Below are 23,183 nucleotides of genomic sequence, written 5' to 3'. Positions count from 1 at the left end.
ATACATGCGGACGTGCATTGTCCTGTTGGAACAGCAAGTTCCCTTGCCGGTCTAGGAATGGTAGAACGATGGGTTCGATGACGGTTTGGATGTACCGTGCACTATTCAGTGTCCCCTCGACGATCACCAGTGGTGTACGGCCAGTGTAGGAGATTGCTCCCCACACCATGATGCCGGGTGTTGGCCCTGTGTGCCTCGGTCGTATCCAGTCCTGATTGTGGCGCTCACCTGCACGGCGCCAAACACGCATACGACCATCATTGGCACCAAGGCAGAAGCGACTCTCATCGCTGAAGACGACACGTCTCCATTCGTCCCTCCATTCACGCCTGTCGCGACACTACTGGAGGCGGGCTGCACGATGTTGGGGCGTGAGCGGAAGACGGCCTAACGGTGTGCGGGACCGTAGCCCAGCTTCATGGAGACGGTTGCGAATGGTCCTCGCCGATACCCCAGGAGCAACAGTGTCCCTAATTTGCTGGGAAGTGGCGGTGCGGTCCCCTACGGCACTGCGTAGGATCCTACGGTCTTGGCGTGCATCCGTGCGTCGCTGCGGTCCGGTCCCAGGTCGACGGGCACGTGCACCTTCCGCCGACCACTGGCGACAACATCGATGTACTGTGGAGACCTCACGCCCCACGTGTTGAGCAATTCGGCGGTACGTCCACCCGGCCTCCCGCATGCCCACTATACGCCCTCGCTCAAAGTCCGTCAACTGCACATACGGTTCACGTCCACGCTGTCGCGGCATGCTACCAGTGTTAAAGACTGCGATGGAGCTCCGTATGCCACGGCAAACGCTGACACTGACGGCGGCGGTGCACAAATGCTGCGCAGCTAGCGCCATTCGACGGCCAACACCGCGGTTCCTGGTGTGTCCGCTGTGCCGTGCGTGTGATCATTGCTTGTACAGCCCTCTCGCAGTGTCCGGAGCAAGTATGGTGGGTCTGACACACCGGTGTCAATGTGTGATATATATATATCCTCTCGCAGATAACAAACAAAAAGATTACAAAAATCAGGCAATATTAAATGTAGGCTACTGTAATAACGACCAAATATAACAAGAAAAGTACCGTATCCCTTCTACCCCACAGTAAGAACGGCCATTAAAAACAGTCTTCAAGAGTACCTACAATTATTTACTACGTATAATGTTTCAGCAACCACGACAACAGCGGAAAACGTGCTTACAACTTGCCTGCGTCAGCAGTCAGGCAATAATACTGAAACCAAAATAATGCGTAGTGTTCTGATTCGGAACGAAATAAAGTTTGACGCTATAAAGTCGAATGAGCATGGCACAACAATTACACGAACTTTCCGTTTCCAGCAAGGACTGTCGGATATTGGCTTCAGAAAAGCTTGTGATGCTACCAGTATGCACGAACTGTTAAAGAAATAAGCGCTTAAAGAACCATATACAACGAAATCGAACATGCATGCACAACGCATAATAAGTCTCTTAATAATTCAAATACCTTTTAATCGTTTCCAAAAGTCCTCTGAACTTCAATTCAACTCAGAAGTACGGCGAACATAGGAAACGCGAGAGACGTTTGGCCAAAAAAATGGCGCAAAAGCTAATCAACCAATCACGGGCAACTTCACCTATGGCCACTCTCTCTGTATACAGGCTCTCTAAGTTTACGCAGCATGCAACGCAATCTGTGAGACGATCTTGTCGACATTAACTTCTTGACATAAATCAAACTGAGGCTGTATTTACATTCTGCGTTAACATATGGCGTTACTTCATTACCTGAGCCAAGTTTGTAACAGTATTTCGCAAAATCGGGACAAAATTGGGTGTCAGTCTCTGTTGTTCCATCATGGACATGGGACATCGGCTAGTTAAGTAATTGTCGATGTCAATGAAATTCTTCAACAGCCGTGTAACTTAAGATTTTATCTTATTTTATTTTGAAGGCTACCAGTTTCAGCATTTCACTATGCCGTCTTGAGGCCCCATATTCATCTCTGCAAATAACCGAAAATGTCATATAATGCCGTGAATCCCTGGATATCGTGAATTCAGCCGTTTCGCTAGTGCTTCATTCGAAGACTTGATAGTAACTTTGAGTTGCTATCGAGTCTTCGAATGAAGCACTAGCAAGACGATTGAATTCACGACTTCCAGGGGCACACGTGACATTTTCGGTTATTTGAAAAGATGGCATAGTGAAATGCTGAAACTGGTAGCCTTCAAAATAAAACAAAACATTCTAAGTTACACGGCGTTTGGAGAATTTAATTGACATTGACGAAAAACTGGGTCTTGTCGGGATGTCGGGACAAGGATGTCCATAACGGTGACGGTCCCGATATATCCGGACGGATAGCAACCCTAATCGTTAATCGACTTCTGCTGACCGTAACTCCATAAAGGTAGTGACTAAATTCTGAGGGACAACACAAGGCCCTCACAAGAAAAGCACAAGTCGAATTCCTCCGCTAGTAAGAAGCTATGAGAAATGGCGACATTTCTTACCAGTAATTCCACATTACACGAAACTACTTCGCTTTCTGTACCCGTTTGACCCCTGCGTCATACACCAACGATATTGACCACACTTCGTTTCTATCCACACAGATATATATCTACATCCATACACCGCAAGCCACCTTGCGGTGTGAAGCGGAGGGTATTTTTTGTTCCAATGTCACTTTCCCCTTTTCCTGTTCGCGAGAAAAACGACTGCTGGAAGGCCTCCGTGTGGGCTCTAATCCTTGTAATATTACCTTGATGGTCTTTTGCGAGATATACTTTGGAGGGAGCAATATAATGGTTGCCTCTTCTATGAAATTTAACAACAGACCATTCCGTGATGCAGAATGCCTCTCTTGCAGCGTGACACTTTCGAACTTACCAGGCGAACCTGTAAAGAAGCGAACTGCTCTTCTTTGGGTCTTCTGTATTTTCTCTATCAGTCCTATCTGGTGCGGAACCCAGACTGACGACCAATATTCAAGTCAGACTTTGAAGTCAGAGCAGCCACTGGCTGGATTTATTATTCTGAAAAGATGAGACCGTTGCAGTAGTAAGTCCTTTATTTATAGGCACGACCGGTTTCGCACCATTTTAGCAGCAGCATCAGGTGCAATATGTACAACCTGACAGACAAAGATTCGTGTAATGCAAGAAAACGCAACGAAAACACAACTAAAGTACACACTTTTCATTTTAGTTATGTTTTTTCTTGCTTCACCCGAGTCTTTGTGTGTCAGGTTGTACAGACCGCACCTGATGATACAGCTAAAACGCTGCGATACTGGTCGTGCGTATAAATAAAGGACTTACAGGTAAAACGGTCTTACCTTTTCAAAACGTTATTCAACTACTGGTCGAACGAGTGTTGTTATTTCCTTTGTTGATGGACTGCATTTCCTGAAGATTCTTCCAATGAATCTGTCTGGCATCTGCCTTCCACACGATCAATTCTATGTGGTCGTTCCATTTGGAATCGCTCCTTATGCATGCTCCTAGACGTATTATGCAAGTAACTGCTTCCCTGTTATAAACACCTGTCGAACGGCTGTACTTTCATTGAAGCTTCTACTCCCATTTGAAACTTACGTCTATGCAGAAGAGCTATAAAGAAGGTCATTAACTACGTAATACAGATATTGAAGCTCATATTGATACTCTCATATTTCGAAATCGTTATGTAGAAAATACAGAATCCAAAATTCGACAAGTAACTAACACATGCATTCCGGATATATTGGACACCATCACAGAAGCAAGGAAAAATGATGTAGTCGTGCACTTGGTATGGATAAGGGGACATCATGGAATGTTGCATAACGTAGTAGTCGACCAAATATCAGAACGGAGCATTGCTGATAGACGCTTCCGCCTAACACCAATATGTGATATCGATTTCAAACCTGCGACCAAGAAAGGTGCTTACCATTGCTTACCATTCTTGCAACGGTGAGTGACGTGTATCTCAACAACACAAGGGCACACATTTAGCGGCCACACAACCGGGCGTCTCTCTTCTATTGTTTTTGTATGTCCATCAAAAAAATGGTTCAAATGGCTCTGAGCACTATGGGGCTCAACTGCTGTGGTCATCAGTCCCCTAGAACTTAGAACTACTTAAACCTAACTAACCTAAGAACATCACACACATCCATGCCCGAAGCAGGATTCGAACCTGCGACCGTAGCAGTCGCACGGTTCCGGACTGCGCGCATAGAACCGCGAGACCACCGCGGCCGGCTGTATGTCCATCCTTTTAGCAGGACGTCTCTGGGACAACGGCTGTTTACTATCGTGACAAAAAATAAAAACACCTACAGCCGTCCCTATGATTTTATTTTATTTTGTCGCTACTAGTTTCGACGCTTCACTGCGTCATCTTCAGGCTGTTTTGATGCGGTACAGGTTGATACGATCCCCATGCATAACCCATCAGTTGCCAGCATTACTGGATTCGCAGATAATCTGAAACTCACGTGTCAGGACTGCAGTCATCAACTATGGTTGGAGTGATGGTTGAGTTGATGGTTGGAGTCCTGATACGTGAGTTTCAGATTATCTGCTAATGCAGTAATGCTGGCAGCTGATGGGTTATGCATGGGGATCATATCAACTTGTACCGAATCAAAACAGCCTGAAGATGACTCAATGAAGCGTCGAAACTGGTAGCAACAAAATAAAATAAAATCATAAGGACGGCTGCAGGTGTTTTTATTTTTTTGTCACTCTTCTATTGTGGTTTGACTATGTGAATCGAAGTGAACGTCGTTCGTCTGCGGCTTGGAGACTGATGTTACCCCGCACATTTACATCGAATACAAATTCTACTTTCTGGACTTTGTGATCAGGATCGAACTGACGTAATCCGGGCTTGCAGTAAGTACAGGGAAGCAGAAGAAGTACTTGTTCGATTTGGCTTTCCACTATCTACAAGTGTTGCCTTGTTCATCCGCAGATTCAGTGTAAAGAAATACTGTTTGATAGCGAAGTACGACAGAAACTGACATACAGATTTAAGTTTGGTACTTGAAGCCTTCGAGGGTCATATAATATTATGCAGACTTGTGTTTATGTGTATGTAGACACCAACCATCACATTTTGAAATAACAATGTCTCACATCCTTGATACTTTCCTTAAGTTGTAACTTACCTTAATATCAAGGAGGCTGCTGGAGGTTAAACGATGACTGTTGGCACTGTATGTTTCCAGTCCAGTAATCGAATAATTCAATTTATCTGGAATAGAATCTCTTCAGGACAGTGATTACGGCTGGTTCCAGCGGAGGTTCGAGTCCTCCCTCGGGCATGGGTGTGTGTGTTTGTCCTTAGGATAATTTAGGTTAAGTAGTGTGTAAGCTTAGGAACTGATGACCTTAGCAGTTAAGTCCCTTAAGATTTCACACACATTTGAACTTTTTTTTCTGACAGTGATCAGTTTTATCACGGTTTTGACTTATTATCCTTATCCTTAAAGTGAGGCTAATCGCTTAATAGAAACTTTTTCCGCGAGACATTTAAATGTCTTCGTTATCTGCGATAAAGATTGAAGCAGAAGGAATGAATTTAAGTTTATGCTGCGACCGGGATCGAACCAGGAGTTCTTGCTTGCTAGGCAGAAATGCTAACCATTACACCATCACAGCACTATGGTTAACATTGCTGCACGAACTACCCAAGTTGAGTGCCCTCCCCAACACAAACTTCAGTTCATATCTTCTACTTATTTTCCCTTACATTGTCACTACTGCCAGGGCTCTCCGGTACTGCAAAAGCACCTCAGCATTGGACGTAATGGCAAAGTCAAGATCACCTATGGTACAGGACTTTCCCATTACGTCCAATGCTGAGGTGCTATTGCAGTGCCGGAGAGCCCTGGCAGTAGTGACAATGTAAGGGAAAATAAGTGGAAGATATGAACTGAAGTTTGTGTTGGGGATGGCACTCAACTTGGGTAGTTCGTGCAGCAATCTTAACCATAGTGCTGTGGTGGTGTAATGGTTAAAGCAAAAAGGCCCAGGTTCGAGTCCTGGCAGCAGCACAAATTTTAATTCATTTCTTCTGCTTCAATCATTACCGTAGAAACCTTTTCGTTAATGAAGTACGGCAGAGTTGATCTATGTCCGCCGGCCAACGGTTCCTTCGCCGACGTGTTGCAGTTACGTCACGTAGCGGTATTGGGCGTGTCGCAGAGGCCTCGAACGCGTGGACTGCGGCAAGGTCATGGGTTCGCCACTCTGCTCAGTTAAAACGAAGAGAAGCGGATTGTACTCGTACCACTCAATATTGTTACAAGAGATGTTAAGTTTAGCGAATAAATACATGTGCCATTGCTCACATGACGCGCGGTTTGCGTTATTTCATTTGTTTGCTATTACTGTCACGTATTTTTATGATTGATGAAACTACCCAACTTCAGAGAAAAATGCATCTCGTAAAATATTTTCACTTTAAATTCGGAAGATTTACCTCCCAAGACGAACAAATAAACATATTTCTTCGTGTCACATACTTGTACGTGTCGGTAACATTACATAAATTTCGTCTTATGTGGAATTACATATTTTATTTTTTTCTCACTGTTTCCTGTGTCATTGACCAGCGATCCTAAATCTATCCAATCATTCAGTACCTCCACATCTTTTAAGCAACCTGTAAGTTGAACTAAACCTTGTCGATTATTAACCATTAGTTGGTCTTCTCAAGTTTATCTCCATACCGAAATTTAAACAAACAGCCTTCGCTGAAGATGCTACCCACATTGCTGGAAGTGAGAAAGAAATTTGTGATCCGTTCTCCAGAATGAAGTATATACTTTGAGTATAGAGATAAACACGAAAAAAAAGAAAAAATTAATGGTTACGAAAATTCAAAGTTTAGATCAAATTCAACTTACAGATTGCTTAATCAGGAGGCAGTGCATCATGGTGGACATCTAGAATCTTTGATCAATGACACAGGAAAGTATGTTAAAGAAATAAAACGACATATCGTCTTTGGCCGAGCTGCAACAGTTAAGTCACTAAAAGTCTGGCAGAATGGGGCTGTTTTCAATACAACAAAGATAAACTTGGTGTTACCTGTGTTCTTGTAAAGCTGCGAGATCTCGACTGTGAAAGCTAGTGACAGCAAACCGAATTGATACCTTCGAGATGTGGTGTTGGCGGAAGATGTTACGCGTAGCGTGGACAGAAAAAAGAACCAACGCTTCCGTTATAGAAGAACTTACCATCACAGGGAGTTTGTCTTCCTGCGTCAGTCAAAGATAATTCCATTTCCTTGGGTACATTTTGAGAAGAGAGGGGGGTAATTTAGAAAAGACCATCTTGCAAGGCAAAATCGAAGGCAGAAGACCATTAGAAAGAGCAGCAAGCAGATGGTTGGATCGAGCAAAGAAAATTACCGGCCTACTCTTTCACGTTACAGAAGAACCGAAGATAGCTGTGGATGGAGGGCTTCTAGTCGAAGAGTCAGCTACTTACGAACTGAATGAAGAAATTAGGTCATGAAATTGAAAAATGAGTAAACCGACTAAGATCACGTACGTTATGACAACAGTAGTTTTTCCCGCGTGACAGTAATGACTGGAAATACATAAGGCGATCAAATGATACTGTTAGAATATGTTGCTAAGTGGCTTTCACACTACTGTTATGAAGGTTCGGGCTTCAATTTTCCGTCGGTGCCTCGATTTCTATCTGTCGCTTACAGCTTCTTTCACACCTACAAAAATGGCTAAGCACTATGGGACTTAACATCTGAGGTCATCAATCCCCTAGACTTAGAACTACTTAAACCTAACTAACCTAAGGACATCACACACATCCATGCCCGAGGCAGGATTCGAACCGGCGACCGTAGCAGCAGTGCGGTTCCGGACTGAAGCGTTTAGAACGGCTCGGCCACCGCGGCCGGCCGCCTGACAAAGATTCGTATGTGCGACAAATGGCAAGCTGCGCGATTGTTAAGGTTTCGCGTGAAACTCTAGGTCCATCTACAGTCGTCTGGGTAAGTACATTCAAAGGTCCCAGGAAGGCAAAGCCATACCTCCTCAAATAGTAGCGTGCCTAGTAAAGTACCTTCCTGAAAGCAAGCTTCGGGTTGAGCACAATGACTTGGAGAGATGATTTGTAGACTGTGTGTAGTAATGAAGGAGCATTCGACTTTTCGTCGACGTTTTTCAGCTGGTTGGGTACTCGCGCCACGCGCACGTGTTGCACCACTTGTGCACCCCTGCAGGGCCGGCTGTGTTTGCAGCGCTACTTGTGCACCCCTGCGGGCAGGTGGCTGGCAGGCAGGTGGTGTGGCGGGGGTGTGCTCCCCTTCTCCCCTTCTCTTTGGCTCTGCCACCGGTTCCTGTTCCTGCTGCCGCATAACGCTGCACCCCACTGCGTTTTTTCCACTTGGCGCTGTGACGTCCGATACTATACTCGACTGCTGCCCGTTCCATTTAAAAGTGCTGCGCACGTGTTCCTGCGCTAAGCACTGGAATCAAACCTCTGTGTGACCACCTCGCTGTTACGCCGTAATGATCCGCAGCGCTGGCGCTCTCCGGTCATTCTACCCATCGCTCAGCATCACACCACAAAGATCAACTTTATTTGTAATGCTCTACAGGCGTCGTCAGGCACCGTCAAGGTCAATTTCACTGGGGGCAATTTAAATGGCAGCTTTCGTGCAAGCCGTCAGCGGAATGGAGAGTTAGCGAGACGTCACAATTCTTGGAAAATGTTCGATGTTACGTCGACGTAATTGCGACGCCACACAATTCTCTGATGATTCACTGCAGCTTGGCTTCTAGTGAAGATCTACGACCAGTAATCGGTTCTCGGATTTTTTTCCTGTCACTTATCTGACAATGATTTGTTAAGTTCATGTTAAAACGAAGATCCGCCTATAACTGGTTCTATACTTTTAGTGCGGAGGTCGAAGGAAGAAGGCATGGATAACAACAGTAACAGTAGTAAAGCCTAGCAAAGCACTGCGGTGTTGAAACTGATTTTCGATTTAACGCTTTTACATTTAGTATGTTAAATTTGTTTCCACCAGGCATATTTAGGTAGATTTTATGCTTTGGGTGATAATTTCTACTTTTCTTGTCTACTATTTTTGCATTGGGAGTTAAAATGTTTTCATACTAGTATTTCCAGCGCTTTATACACAATATGAGTGAGAGAAATATCATGATGATGACAAATATTAATCAAATTTTTCAGTATAATGATAATAAAAACATTTGCATTATGTTCTAATATTGTCCATCTTAAGGACCAGACGTAGAGGTTGTTAAGATAATCGTTGTAAATATTTTAGCGTACAACCACTAGTATTAGGAACATAATCTTCTAACTCTCAGCAACACTTGAGAGTCAAGCTCCCATCATCTGGCTAAGATAATCATACACAAACATGCACTCAAAGGCACACAAGGCGAAAATAAAGTGTTCAAAGATGTGTGAACTCTAAGGGATCAAACTGCTGAGGTCATCGGTCCCTAGACTTACACACTACTTAAACTACCTCATGCTAACAAGGGAAGCTCCCCATCGCACCCCCCTCAGATTTAGTTATAAGTTGGCACAGTGGATAGGCCTTGAAAAACTGAACACAGATCAGTTGAGAAAACAGGAAGAAGTTGTGTGGAACTGTGAAAAAATAAGCAAAGTATACAAACTGAGTAGTTCATGGGAAGATAGGCAACATCAAGGACACTGGGACCGCAGGATGGTCTCGTGTTAACGTGAGTAGCTGCGGAACGAAAGGTCCTTGGTTCAAATCTTCCATCGATTGAAAAGTTTAACTTTTTATTTTCAGTTTATGTGACAAACTCTTATGTTTTCATCACTTTTTTGGGAGTGATTATCACATCCACAAGAAAACCTGAATCGGGCAATGTAGAAGAATCTTTTTACCCATTCACCAAGTGTACAAGTTAGGTGGGTCGACAACATATTCCTGTCATGTGACGCACATGCCGTCACCAGTGTCGTATAGAATATATCAGATGCGTTTTCCTGTGGAGGAATCGGTTGCCCTATGACCTTGCGATCAAATGTTTTCGGTTCCGATTGGAGAGGCACGTCCTTTCGTCTACTAATCGCACGGTTTTGCGATGCGGTCGCAAAACACAGACACTAAACTTATTACAGTGAACAGAGACATCAATGAACGAACGGACAGATAATAACGATGCAAAAATAAAGTAAAATTTTCACTCGGGGGAAGACTTGAACCAAGGACCTCTCGTTCTGCAGCTGCTCACGCTACCACCGGACCACGGCGTTCCTGAGCTCACAAAGTCCATGATGTTGCCTATGTCGCCCATGGACTACTCAGTTTGTATATTTTGCTTATTTTTTCACAGTTCCACACAACTTCTTCCTGTTTTCTCAATTGATCTGTGTTCAGTTTATCAAGGCCTATCCACTGTGCCAACTTATAACTAAATCTGAGGGAGGTGCGATGGGGAGGTTCCCTTGTAAGAACACCACACACATCCATGGCCGAGGGAGAACTCGAACCTCCGCCGGGAGAGGCCGTGTAGTCCGTGACATGGCGCCTCAAATCGCGAGGTCACTCCGCTCGGCAAATAAACTGTTCCTTACGTAAAACGGTAAGCAATGGTCACTTCAGCGGCCTCTCCGTGCACCGATAATTTGTAACATGCGTACGGCTCTGGCAGACTGCACTGTGGCATCAGCCGTTCCATAACATTCCAAACACGCTACAAAGGATATTAAGGCACCATACCAATGGTTGTCTGCGCAAAATTTTTCACATTTGTAGTACCAACACTAGCCTTCAAAAAGATCCAGAATACCATTGAAGAAGGCATTGCTATTCTTCCCGGTTTGTATATTAAATACATCATCAAACTTAACCCAGTGGATTGCCATTTCAAGTTCCTCAAGCAGGTCGGGTTTCTTTCCTTTCTTATCTACGTATGTCACCTGCAAGAACTCTTCTGTGCCTTTCAGGGGTTGATTAGTCTCATGTTTACACTAGGCAACCACCGAGCTGCCATAGTTACACACTCTGAGAACGGCTGCATGCTCCCTATAGGCCGAGCGGTGTGGCTGAGCGGTTCTAGGCGCTTCAGTCTGGAACCGCGAGGTGGCTACGGTCGCAGGTTCGAATCCTGCCTCGGGCATGGATGCGTGTGATGTCCTTAGGTTAGTTAGGTTTAAGTAGTTCTAAGTTCTAGGGGACTGATGACCTCAGATGTTAAGTTCCGTAGTGCTCAGAGCCATTTCGAACCATTTTGAGCTCCTTATATCTTGTCGAAAATTACCCACCTGTTTCTCGTGTATATTTCGCTTCACACTACGCACACTGTATTTTATAAACGCCTGCCTGTTCCGATATCCGATTCATGCTTTAAACTATATCTCATTAAGTTTTTTTTGTTGTGAACGCCAACTGAACACTGTACGGGCGAAAAATGTTTGCCCTGAAGTTGGCCGACAGATATTAGACAACAACTAAATGTACAGTCTATTACAACCATAATTGAAAAGTTGAACAGGAAAGCCACCATATGTCTAACAGAAGGGTAACTAAAGCTGCAATATAATATAATGCAACGGGAAGAGATATGTTGGACGTCCCTTAAAGAGATGGCACGGACAGATGTGATTTAGAACAGTCCAAAAGGCCTAATCGACATGGGATGTCAAATTGATCCCATATTTTTATATTTCCAGAAGACTTTTGTCACTGTACCTTAAAGTCATTCAATAAAAGAGAAGTAAGTCTGCCGTTACCCAACGACGTGATCTAGGCTCTCTGCTGTTCCTGATCTACATAACCGACACAGGAGACAATTTGAGCAGCCTCTTAGATTGTTTGTAGACGATACTATTATTTACTATCTTGTAAAGTCATCAGATGGTCACGATCAATCACAAAATGATTGAGACAAGATATCTGTTCGGTAAGAAAAGTGACAATTGTCTCTAAATTATGAAAAGTTTGATGTCTCTTACATGAGCACTGAAAGAAATCCACTAAATTTGGGTTACATGATAAATCGAAAATTTAAAATCTGTGAACCCAAATAAGTACTTAGAGTATACAATTACGAATAACTTAAACTGGAACGCTTACCAGGAAAACGGAAACCAAAGACTGCAATTTTGTGGCAGAACAGGTAGAAAATGTAACAGGTGTACCAAAGAGATTGCTTAAACTACGCTTGTTCGCTGTCTTCTCGAGTATTGCTGTGCGGTGCGGGATCCGCAACGGATGGGACTGACGGAGGACATCGAAAAAGTTCAAAGAAGGACAGTTCGGTTTGAATTATCGCGAAATAGGGAAGAGAGTGCCACTGACATGATACGGGAGTTGGGGTGGCAGTCATTAAAACAAAGGCGTTTTTTGTTGCGGCCATATCTTTTCATGAAATTTCAATCAGCAACTTTTTCCTCAGTGTGAAAAAAAACATTTGTCAGCGCCCACCTACATAGGGAGAAATGATCGTCGTAATAAAACAAGAGAAACAAGAGCTCGCACGGAAAGATTTAAATGTTCGTTTATGCCGCACAGTGTTCGAGAGTGGAACGATAGAGAAATAGCGTGAAGGTGGTTGGATGAACCCTCTGCCAGGCACTTAAGTGTGTATTTCAGAGCAGTCAGGTATATGTAGATACAGATCCTTAAAAATCCTTGATTGTACCTGTGTAAAGATAATAACGATTAAAATAAAGATTTTTCTGGTGGTAAACAAAAGGTTAAACGTCAAATGAGAATTGGTTTAAATCAGACTAGCGATAATATAACGCCCGACGTGCGTCCAGAAAGGTAATGACTACTGTGTAGGCATTGTACTGTCACTTCCTTTTCTTTTTAAGTGACAAATTTTTGTCCTGATCCCGTGAGTGGCGCCGTCACAGCATGTCTTCAAGATGACTGCTACACTTGACGTTCGTCAGAAGCAACGTGCTGTCATAGAATTCCTGTGCTGTGAAAACGAGACAGTGGGAAACATCCACAAGAGGTTGAAAAAGGTGTATGGAGATGCTGCTGTCGATCGCAGTACAGTTAGTCGGTGGGCAAGCAGGTTACGTGATGAAAGCGGGCACGGCAATATTGAGGATTGTCCTCACAGCGGCAGGCCTCGTACTGCACACACTCCAGACAATGTGCAGAGAGTTAACGAATTGGTGACTGCTGACAGACGCATCACAGTGAACGAATTGTCACGCTACGTTGGGGTAGGGGAAGGAAGTGTTTGCAGAATACTGGGAAGTGTTGGCGTTAAAAAAGGTTTGTGCCAGGTGGGTTACCAGGATGGTGACAGTGGCTCACAAAGAAACAGGGAAAACGGTATGCAGCGAACTTTTGGAACAGTACGAGAGTGGTGGAGATGAATTTCTTGGAACAATTGTGTCAGGTGATGAAACATGCCTCCATCATTTTTCACCAGAGACGAAGAGGCAGTCAGTGGAGTGGCATCATGCAAATTAACCGAAGAAAAAAAATTCAGTACCACACCTTCTGCTGGAAAAGTTATGGCTACGGTGTTTTTCGATTCCGAAGGACTCTTGCTTGTGGACATCATGCCAAGTGGAACTACCACAAATTCTGATTCATATGTGACGACACTGAAGAAACTTCAAGCTCGACTGAATCGTGTTCGACCACATCGGCAAAAGCAGAACGTTTTGCTGTTGCACGACAATGCACGGTCACATTTCAATCAAAAAACCATGGAAGCGATCACAAAACTCGGACGGACAACACCGCAACACCCGCCTTACAGTCCTGACCTGGCTCCATGTAGCTATCATCTCTTTGGGAAACTGAAAGACTCTCTCCGTGGAACGAGGTTTGAAGATGATCACTCCCTTGTGGACGCTGCCAAACAGTGGCTCCAACAGGTTGGTCCAGAATTTTACCGTGCGGGTATACAGGCGCTGGTTCCAAGATGGCGTAAGGCAGTTGAGAGGGATGGAAATTATGTGGAGAAATGAAAATATTGTTGCTGAAGGATGTGTCTACACACGGTAAAACTTTCAAACATGCAGAATAAAAGATGGATTTAAAAAAATAATAGTGTGCATTTGTTTTGGAGTGACCCTCGTAAAACACGAACATTAGTGACTGAAGGTATTTTTCAGTTCATACTTCCATTTTCTTTTCTGCATTGTGGGTGTGGGTAAGTATAGTCTGTCGGTAAACTGAGAGCGAGCGATTCCCCACCCTGCCAACCCAGCTACGTCACGAGGCGCTTCTACAGGCTGTTTCACAACATAGTACCGACCCTGCCGCGGCGCGCGCTTCGAATCTGTGGCGAAGCCGTGTACAGATACGTCTCGGCTGCGTTTATTTTTAGACAAATGCATTAAGACCATAAGGAATACAGAGAACGACAGCGTCTTCCGAAACATAACATTATAGAATAAATAGTATTAACATAAGAACGGTAGTCAGGATTCTATTACAAACATAGAACCAATTGCCTGTTCAAGTGAATGTGTATGTTCCTCTATTGCTATTCGTAAAACGAACCCCCATATAATGCAATTAGTCTTTAGAATTTAAGGCTTGTTCTTTTTTTGTGTTTCTACTAAAAGGGAAAAGTATTCTTTGAATGACTGCATCGAAACTTAACAATTCTTGCAACACATAAGTGTTTAAAACGTAAGCAGAAATTTATAATTTTGTGTGTTGTATTAGTCCGATTTGCACTCCTTTTTTGTCACTGTCTTCGAACATGCCTCAAAGGTATGTGTTCAATGTTATGCATATTGGGTACTTACTCTGCTGTCAGCTGTCAGAAAGGTTACACGTGTTTTGGTAGCGTCAACGACTATTTGTTTTGTATAAAAATAAATTAGATTATCTGTATTAAATTTTGCTGCAAGAATGGAATAAAGTGTATGAAATTTTTAGAAATGGTAAATATTGCTTTTGGTGTTATGAGTAAACTAAGGGCAGACAAGTGGTATAAACATTTCAGAGCAGGCCTTAAAGGACAGCAGTTTTACAAGCATGCATGAGATTAAAAATGCACAGTTAAGAGACATATTAACTATCCGTCCGCAGCTCGTGGTCGTGCGGTAGCATTCTCGCTTTCTGCGCACGGTTTCCCGGGTTCGATTCCCGGCGGGGTCAGGGATTTTCTCTGCCTCGTGATGACTGGGTGTTGTGTGATGTCCTTAGGTTAGTTAGGTTTAAGTAGTTCTAAGTTCTAGGGGACTGATGACCATAGATGTTAAGTCCCATAGTGCTCAGAGCCAGCCATAAACTATCCCGAAGAAACAGTTCCTAAAGTGTTTCGGGAATTGGAAGAAGCACTGGCATAAGTATATAGTATGTAATGGGGAATATTTTGAAGAGGATAACATTTCTGTGGATTAACAAATAAAGTTCTTACCAAAAAATAAAAATTAATATGTGAACGCACCTCGCATGTCAAGCTTTTTGCTTAGAAGTCCAGAATCGGTGTACATGTTTCGAAGGAAATTTCAGAAGTGTTTAGAATAGCTATTGCGCACATGTTTTAAGCAATATGTCTTAGAATCAGGTGAACAGTGCACCGAGATAGAGATTTAGTGTTCCATAAGCATCAAAGGTTTTACGTGATTGGCTCAAAAGGCTCTGAGCACTATGGGACTTAACTGCTGTGGTCGTCAGTCCCATAGAACTTAGAACTACTTAAATCTAACTAACCTAAGGAGATCATACACACCCATGCCCAAGGCAGGATTCGAACCTGCGACTGTAGCGGTCACGCGGTTCCAGACTGTAGCGCCTAGAACCGCGCGGCCACTCCGGCCGGCTTTTACGTGATTATGAACTATCTGTAACGATGGGTTTCCTCCCAAAATTATTAGTTTTCCTTCTTGGCGATTCTAGTAAACCATGCAGCTTATTTTTCCATTCCTTATTTGGTGCGTCCCATTAGCTGAGGCTGACGTTTGCATAAATTGCAGCCCTTTGATTGGGACTGGTAATATTAGCCGACAGTTCTTTTTGGGTCGCCTCTTTAATACACGCTGTAATAACATTAGAGACGATCGAACGCTCGTTACTCCCCAAATACCTCCTCTTCTTCGTATTCTGCCCATTTTTTTAAAATGCTAGACGATTATCCATCACTTCAAATGGTTCAAATGGCTCTGAGCACTACGGGACTCAACTGCTGTGGTCATAAGTCCCCTAGAACTTAGAACTACTTAAACCTAACTAACCTAAGGACATCACACACATCCATGCCCGAGGCAGGATTCGAACCTGCGACCGCAGCGGTCGTGCGGTTCCAGACTGTAGCGCATTTAACCGCTCGGCCACTCCGGCCGGCCTATCCATCACTTCCGGATATCGAAGTACATCACTAAGTATACAAAGTTAACTCACTGGCACAGGCAACAAAGATCCCACGAACAGAAACGACGTATATCACTGCACGTCGATCTACACCGCTAGACAGATAACGGGCAACAGATTTTGGGTGCCCCTGTAGGCTGGTGGCAGCGTTCTTCCGGGAGAGGCCACTTCCCCCACCAAAAGCGCTGCTCGCTCTTGAGTTTACAGACGGACTATAGGAAGAAACGCTCGCCACGGCGGCCTCGTTAGTGCCAAATACCGGCCCACCGGTGCCGAGACGGCCTTGTGATTCACTGCCGGACGACTCACTTCCGCCGCCCCCGCACTCCGCAGGTGCCGCCAGACAGCCAGTCGCGAGCCGCACGCAGCAGCTGACGCCGCCAGCCGAGTGCTCCTAATCTTCTGCCGCTGCCACTGCTATTTCCCCGCGCAGTCCGCGGGCGGTTCCTTCTGCACTGTGCGCGCCGCACAAAGACGCCCGCAGCCTCGCACAGGTAGGCGGACGCTCGCTAATCGCCGGCGATGGGCTGATGGGCGAATTTCCGCCGCCGGACGAGGCGACAAGCGTCGCGATGGCCTCATTTCCTATTGTAGAGTGCAGCAGCGGCAGGTGTTTACAGCGGGCGCTGGGCGCCGTCTGTTGTTGCAGGGGGGATGCGCGGCCCGCGATGACGCTGGAGTCGCCGGTGGCGCCGGCGCCGTCGCCTTCGCGCGACGCCGAGACGCCCAGCAACAAGGGGCTGCTCAACGGGCCCGGCCAGAACAACTGCTTCCTCAACAGCGCCGTGCAGGTAAGCCGCGCGCTCTCAACCTGCTGCTTCGCGCAATCAGCTCATCAACTCACATAATCGAGCTGCTGACAATAACCGAGCTTTCGGAGCCTACGTCAGCACAGGCATGCTCTTCAGTTATGAGTCGCTGACCCTTTCCCCAGAAAGGGGAGGTCTTGGTGTAGTCCATGTCCACGACGGAGCTGTGGCCCTGTATGTCAGCACACACATCAAGCTGTGGCGCCACCACGCGGAAAGTTTGACAGGTTTGCTGTTGGAGTCCTTAGCTCCGCCCTCCTTTATACCCCCACTCACGACGCAAGACATACCCCCACCCTTCTACTACTTCGGGAACTTTTACATTGAACACAGCTATGTCCGTATCGCAGTACCACCGACGAAACAGGCGTCGGCGCGGGATATATATCATGTCCTGCAGCAGAGGCGCCCACCAAACATCGTGGAGACCAAAAGCCCTCAGGTTCATTGGAAGGTGGTGTGGAAGACGATTCACGCGGTTACACTGGCCACAGACGTCCGAACCACATGGTACATCACAGTCGTAAACATATCACCCGATCACGCCTCTACAAGATAAACATGGCGGAATCGCCTCTATGTGTAGACTGCGGGATGCCAGACACGGACGAACACCGTCTCACATGTGGCGCGGTAGAAGACGTATGGCGCTTGGTGCGGCAAATTTTGTCGTATTTTCCACGAGTGACTCCGGAACACATTACTTCTCGGTTCCTACTATTTCCGGATCAAAAATATTTCCAGCCGGCCGGGGTGACCGAGCGGTTCTAGGCGCTACAGTTTGGAACCGCGCGACCGCTACGGTCGCAAGTTCGAATCCTGCCTCGGGCATGGATGTGTGTGATGTCCTTAGGTTAGTTAGGTTTAAGTAGTTCTAAGTTCTAGGGGACTGATGACCTCAGAAGTTAAGTCCCATAGTGCTCAGAGCCATTTTTTGAACAATATTTCCCGCGCACCAACACCAACGCTATCACTTGGATCCGTGCGCATGCGCTACATACTTATTTCACGATGGACCTAAAGATGTATTTGACATTTGGAACTACCCACAAGAACGTCATTACAAGATCGTACGGAACCCAAAATACAGACAGTATTTCTCTAATTACCTAGGGAGTGCCCTACGCGACCCTCCACGCAGCTGGATCACCAACAGGTAGGAGAAGACACCCATTGAGTGAGCTGACAAGACTAAGTTCGATTCTCGGTGGAATACATACGACACACTTGAAGATGTACCTGGATGATGAAGCGTAAGGAGAGTAGCGACACACTCTTCTGCAACATGTAGGCAGCACTTTTTTTTTTTTTCGTTTTTCCCATATACATTACCTCGGTGTAGGAACGTGCCGAGATATTGTTTTCTTTACTCAGAGCACGCTGCGGTGCTACGTATAGTTATTTTTGTTGTGGTATAAAGTAAAACCAAATTAAGAATAATATTAAAAACAGTAAATAAAAATTCCCACAAAAGATTTCCCCTTACCATCCTGATTCCTTGACGGGCGTGGGGGGGGGGGGGGGGGGGGGGGCAGAACATCTGCTTCCTCACCAGCGCCGTGCAGGTAAGCGACGCGCTCACAACCTGCTGCTTCGTGCAGTCAGCTCATCAACTCACGCAACCCAGCTGCTGACAATAACCGAGCTCGAGTCTCCGTCCAGCAACAGTTTTAATCTGCCACGAAATTTAATAATAATGTACAGAACAATGGAAAATACAACTGATTAAAATCACTCCACTCCACTCCATCATTCATGATGCCTAGAAAAGGCGAAACGCGTCACATGTGAAGATTTAATAAACCTACCATGGGCAACCACTACTCTTTTTTTCTGTATCTAAATCAAATTGAGGATCTGTTAGATAACTACCAGTTTGGCTTTAGGTAAGGTGCTGGCTAACGAGAAATACAGGTCCCCACAGTGAAGTTGTGACGTCACAGTAGTTGCCTTGTTGACAAACATTGTTAGTGCTCCGCTCCGTACGGGGCTACAGGAAATCAATATGTCAGTTAAAAGATACCCGCAGGACGTCTTAGCTTTATCATGGTTCAAATGGCTCTGAGCACTGTGGGACTTAACTTCTTAGGTCATCATTGGTAATCATTAAAACAGAGGCGTGTTTCGTTGCGATGGGATCTTCTCATGGAATTTCAATCACCAGTTTTCTCCTCCGATCGCGAAAACTTTCTATTGGCACCCATCTACATGGGAAGAAATGATCATCACGATCAAATAAAATAAATCAGGGCTCGCACAGAAAAACTTAAGTGCTCGTTTTTCCCGCGTGCCGTTCAAGAGTGCAACGGTAGAGAGACTGCTTGAAGATGGTTCATTGAACCCTCTGCCACGCACTTTATTGTGAATAGCAGAGTAATCTTGTAGATGTAGATGTAGGTATATGGATAACACAGACAGGAGGAAGAGACAGTAGGATAGCATATGCGTTAAGACAGCAGGAAAAAACGTCCACGGTACTACAATGAGCTGAAGAGGGTAAGAACTGTAGGTGGAGGTAGGGGAAGACAGAGACCGGAATATATTCAACAAATAATTGGTTCAAATGGCTCTGAGCACTATGGGACTTAACAGCTATGGTCATCAGTCCCCTAGAACTTAGAACTACTTAAACCTAAGGACATCACACAACACCCGCAACAAATAATTGAGCAATTGAAGTGGCAGCAGACAGTTTTAATCTGTTACGAAATCTAATTATCGCGAACAGTCAACGGCGCATCCTGATATTCACTGCAGGAGAACGCCATAGTTTAGTAGCTGGGAAGTAACTCATCACAGTTCGATGCTAAACAACAATGGCTACATTTGCTGCTCGAATTCGCTCCATGAGTCTTGTACTATTTGAGTGATCAAGTTGTGTGTGTGTCCCATCGTTAATACGACGAGCGGAAACGGAAGTAACTTTTTGTACTGAGCCAGCTCTTATACACCCAATTGCAAATAAGCAAATATGCTGAACACGGACACTAATGCCGAAAGCAATTACCAGAGAACTGGGAATCGACAAACGCGACGTCTGGCGTGTGGGAGTACCGTAAATGTTAAGCGCTTTGTGTGTCAACAGGGAGCGCCCGAGACGACTCATTAGCTGAGCAAACGCAGACCTACTTGTCTCTGTGAGGTGAGGTGTGCCCTAGGAGGCGGGGCGCCGGCATTCTGTGCTCGCGGGCTGGACTTCGTCTCCGCCTTGTAACACGTCAGCCGTGTTGTCAGCATCCAACTCAAGAGGCTGGAACTTTACGTTATAACCAGTTGAAACAGATACCAATACTGCAGTTCCAGCGGTCAGGTGGAATGTTGGCTGTCTGGATTTTTGTTTCCTTGTGTTATTAGTCTTCTGACTAGTTGGATGTTGCCCGACATGACTGCTTCTCTTGGGCCACCTTCTTCATCTCAGAGTAGCACTTGCATCTAGCGTCCTCGATAATTTGTTGGATATATTCCAGTCGTTGTTTTTGCCAAGACTACTTACTCCTTCGGCCCCCTCAAATACTGTAGATGTCATTCGCTCATGAACACACACCCTCTCATCATGGCCCTTCGTCAAGGTTTTCACTAAGTTCCTTTCGTGCTGATACTGCGGAGAAACTTCTCATTTATTATCAGTGTATCTGATTTTCAACATACTTCTACAACTCCAAATCTCAGACGCTCCGATTTTCGTCCTTTGACGTTTCCTCCCATAGGATATTGTGCTCCAGAAGTACAATTCCAGAAATTTCTTTATCAAATTAAGCTTTGTTTGATATCAGAATACTTCTCTTGGCCAAAAGTTTGCCCCCTTTGCCTGTGCTACTCTGCTTCTTATATCCGTCTTGCTTCGCCATGTGTGCTTTTGCTTTCAAGGTAGCAGAGTTCTTTCACTACGTCTTCTTCGTGGTCCCCAATTTTGACGTTAAGTATACCGCTAACCCCATTTGTGCTACTCTTCATTGCTTTTGACTCTCTTCGGTTTACTCTCAGTCCATATTCTGTGGTCAGCACTGTTCAGTCACTTCAATAGGTTTCGTAATTCTTCTTTGTTTTCACTGAGCATAGCAGCGTTGTCAGAAAATCGTAACATTCGTATCGCTTCACCATGAATTGTAATACCCAATCGCTATTTTTATTTATTAAAATTTATGTACTTGAACGCTTTTAGGCCACAGTCATCATCAGAATCTATCAGACAGCAAATACAGAAATGAGAAGTACTAGCTATACAGGTTTTTACAATAATTATTCTATTTGTTGTCTGAGAGACTGTGATGGTGGCTGTGAGTGAGACGCCGGCCGAGGTGGCCGAGCGGTCGCAGATTCGAATCTTGCCTCGGGCATGGATGTGTGTGATGTCCTTAGGTTAGTTAGGTTTAAGTAGTTCTAAGTCTAGGGGACTGATGACCTCAGAAGTTAAGTCCGATAGTGCTCAGAGCCATTTGAACCATTTGTGAGTGAAACTTTTGATAGCGCTCATGGCGAACCTAATATAGAGTGGCGATGATGATCATGGACTAGTATAATATTCTTTGTAGACAGAATTTTAATACACTTCGAGAAGTTTTATTTCCGTCATTATTCCTTCGACGTACAAGATTAACAGTTGGGGACAAATACTGCATCCCTGCCCTGTGCCCTCAGATCTGAACATTTCTGTCTTTGTCTTCCAGTCTTATTGTTCCCTCTTGGTTGTTCTACACACACTGTATATTACCCCTCTTTCCCTATAGCTTACGCCTATTTTACTTGGGATATCAAACGTCTTGCACTAGTTTTTGATGTGGAAAGGTTCTTGTGCGGCTGATAAATCGCATGAAACTCTCTTTTGAGTTTGCTAGATCATGCCTCAATTATCAGACGCCAAACCAGGACTGCCTTTGGTGCCTTTACTTTTCCCAAAATCCAAAGTGATTGTTATATATCAAATCCACAGTTTTCTTTTCCACTCATCTCCACATTATTCTTGTCAGAAACTTGGATGCGTTAGCCGTTAAACTGATTGTGCGACGATTCTCGCATTTACCTACCTTTGCTATCTTCAGGAAAATGTGAATGATGTCTATCTGAAAGTTCGATGGTATGTCTCCAGTTTCTTAGAATGTACACACAAACTTTAATATTGCCGAATGAAACTTACAACGACGATTGTCATCTGACCCTCTCTCACCAACCCTAGAATGTAGAGTACGTTTTATTCATTGTAGAATTCATATATTTCTAGAGGTGAGCGTATAACTATCAGTTCTCTGGAATATAGTAAGTTTTTTGTGTTATCTACAAAATTTATTTCGTATTCCAGGCACGTCTCGAAACTGACCAAATCATTTACATTGCCCGACGGCAAAAGTGACGCACACAGAAGGAGAACAGAAAGAAAATGAATATGAGCAGTTTGAGACGGTACGAGATGTTATTTTAGTGATTACAATACCGAGTCAAATTTACAAGGAACTTGTAAATTTACTTACCAATACGACCTCCCCGTCGGAGGTTCGAGTCCTCCTTCGGGCATGGGTGTGTGTGTGTGTGTTGTTCTTACCATAACTTAGTTTAAGTTAGATTAATTAGTGTGTAAGTCTAGGGACCGATGACCTCAGAAGTTTGGTCCCATAGAAGCTTTCCACAAATTTCCAAAATTTCCTACCAATATGGGGTTGCGCCTCCTCTGGCTGGAAGCATGACATGGAGTCTGGAGTACAGAATTGCTATTCATTACGGAATTGTCATACAATTCTAGAAGTTAGATATATATATACTCCTGGAAATGGAAAAAAGAACACATTGATACCGGTGTGTCAGACCCACCATACTTGCTCCGGACACTGCGAGAGGGCTGTACAAGCAATGATCACACGCACGGCACAGCGGACACACCAGGAACCGCGGTGTTGGCCGTCGAATGGCGCTAGCTGCGCAGCATTTGTGCACCGCCGCCGTCAGTGTCAGCCAGTTTGCCGTGGCATACGGAGCTCCATCGCAGTCTTTATCACTGGTAGCATGCCGCGACAGCGTGGACGTGAACCGTATGTGCAGTTGACGGACTTTGAGCGAGGGCGTATAG

General features: G+C 44.8%; 1 protein-coding gene across 1 annotated transcript in view; it reads left to right on the top strand.

Moving 5' to 3' along the window:
* The first annotated feature begins 16,971 nt into the window (after positions 1–16,971).
* The window catches only part of LOC124619578, a 194,162-nt gene continuing 187,950 nt past the window's right edge, over positions 16,972–23,183 (top strand). Inside the window, exon 1 of the mRNA XM_047146074.1 lies at positions 16,972–17,107. Coding sequence (XP_047002030.1) covers positions 16,985–17,107 — 123 coding nt within the window. The 5' untranslated portion in view covers positions 16,972–16,984. The remainder of the gene's footprint in view (positions 17,108–23,183) is intronic.

The sequence above is a fragment of the Schistocerca americana genome, chromosome 1 (assembly GCF_021461395.2).
Source record: "Schistocerca americana isolate TAMUIC-IGC-003095 chromosome 1, iqSchAmer2.1, whole genome shotgun sequence".
NCBI lineage: Eukaryota > Metazoa > Arthropoda > Insecta > Orthoptera > Acrididae > Schistocerca > Schistocerca americana.
The sequence above is the reverse complement of the archived record's forward strand: the minus strand, read 5'-3'. Positions and strand labels throughout refer to the sequence as shown.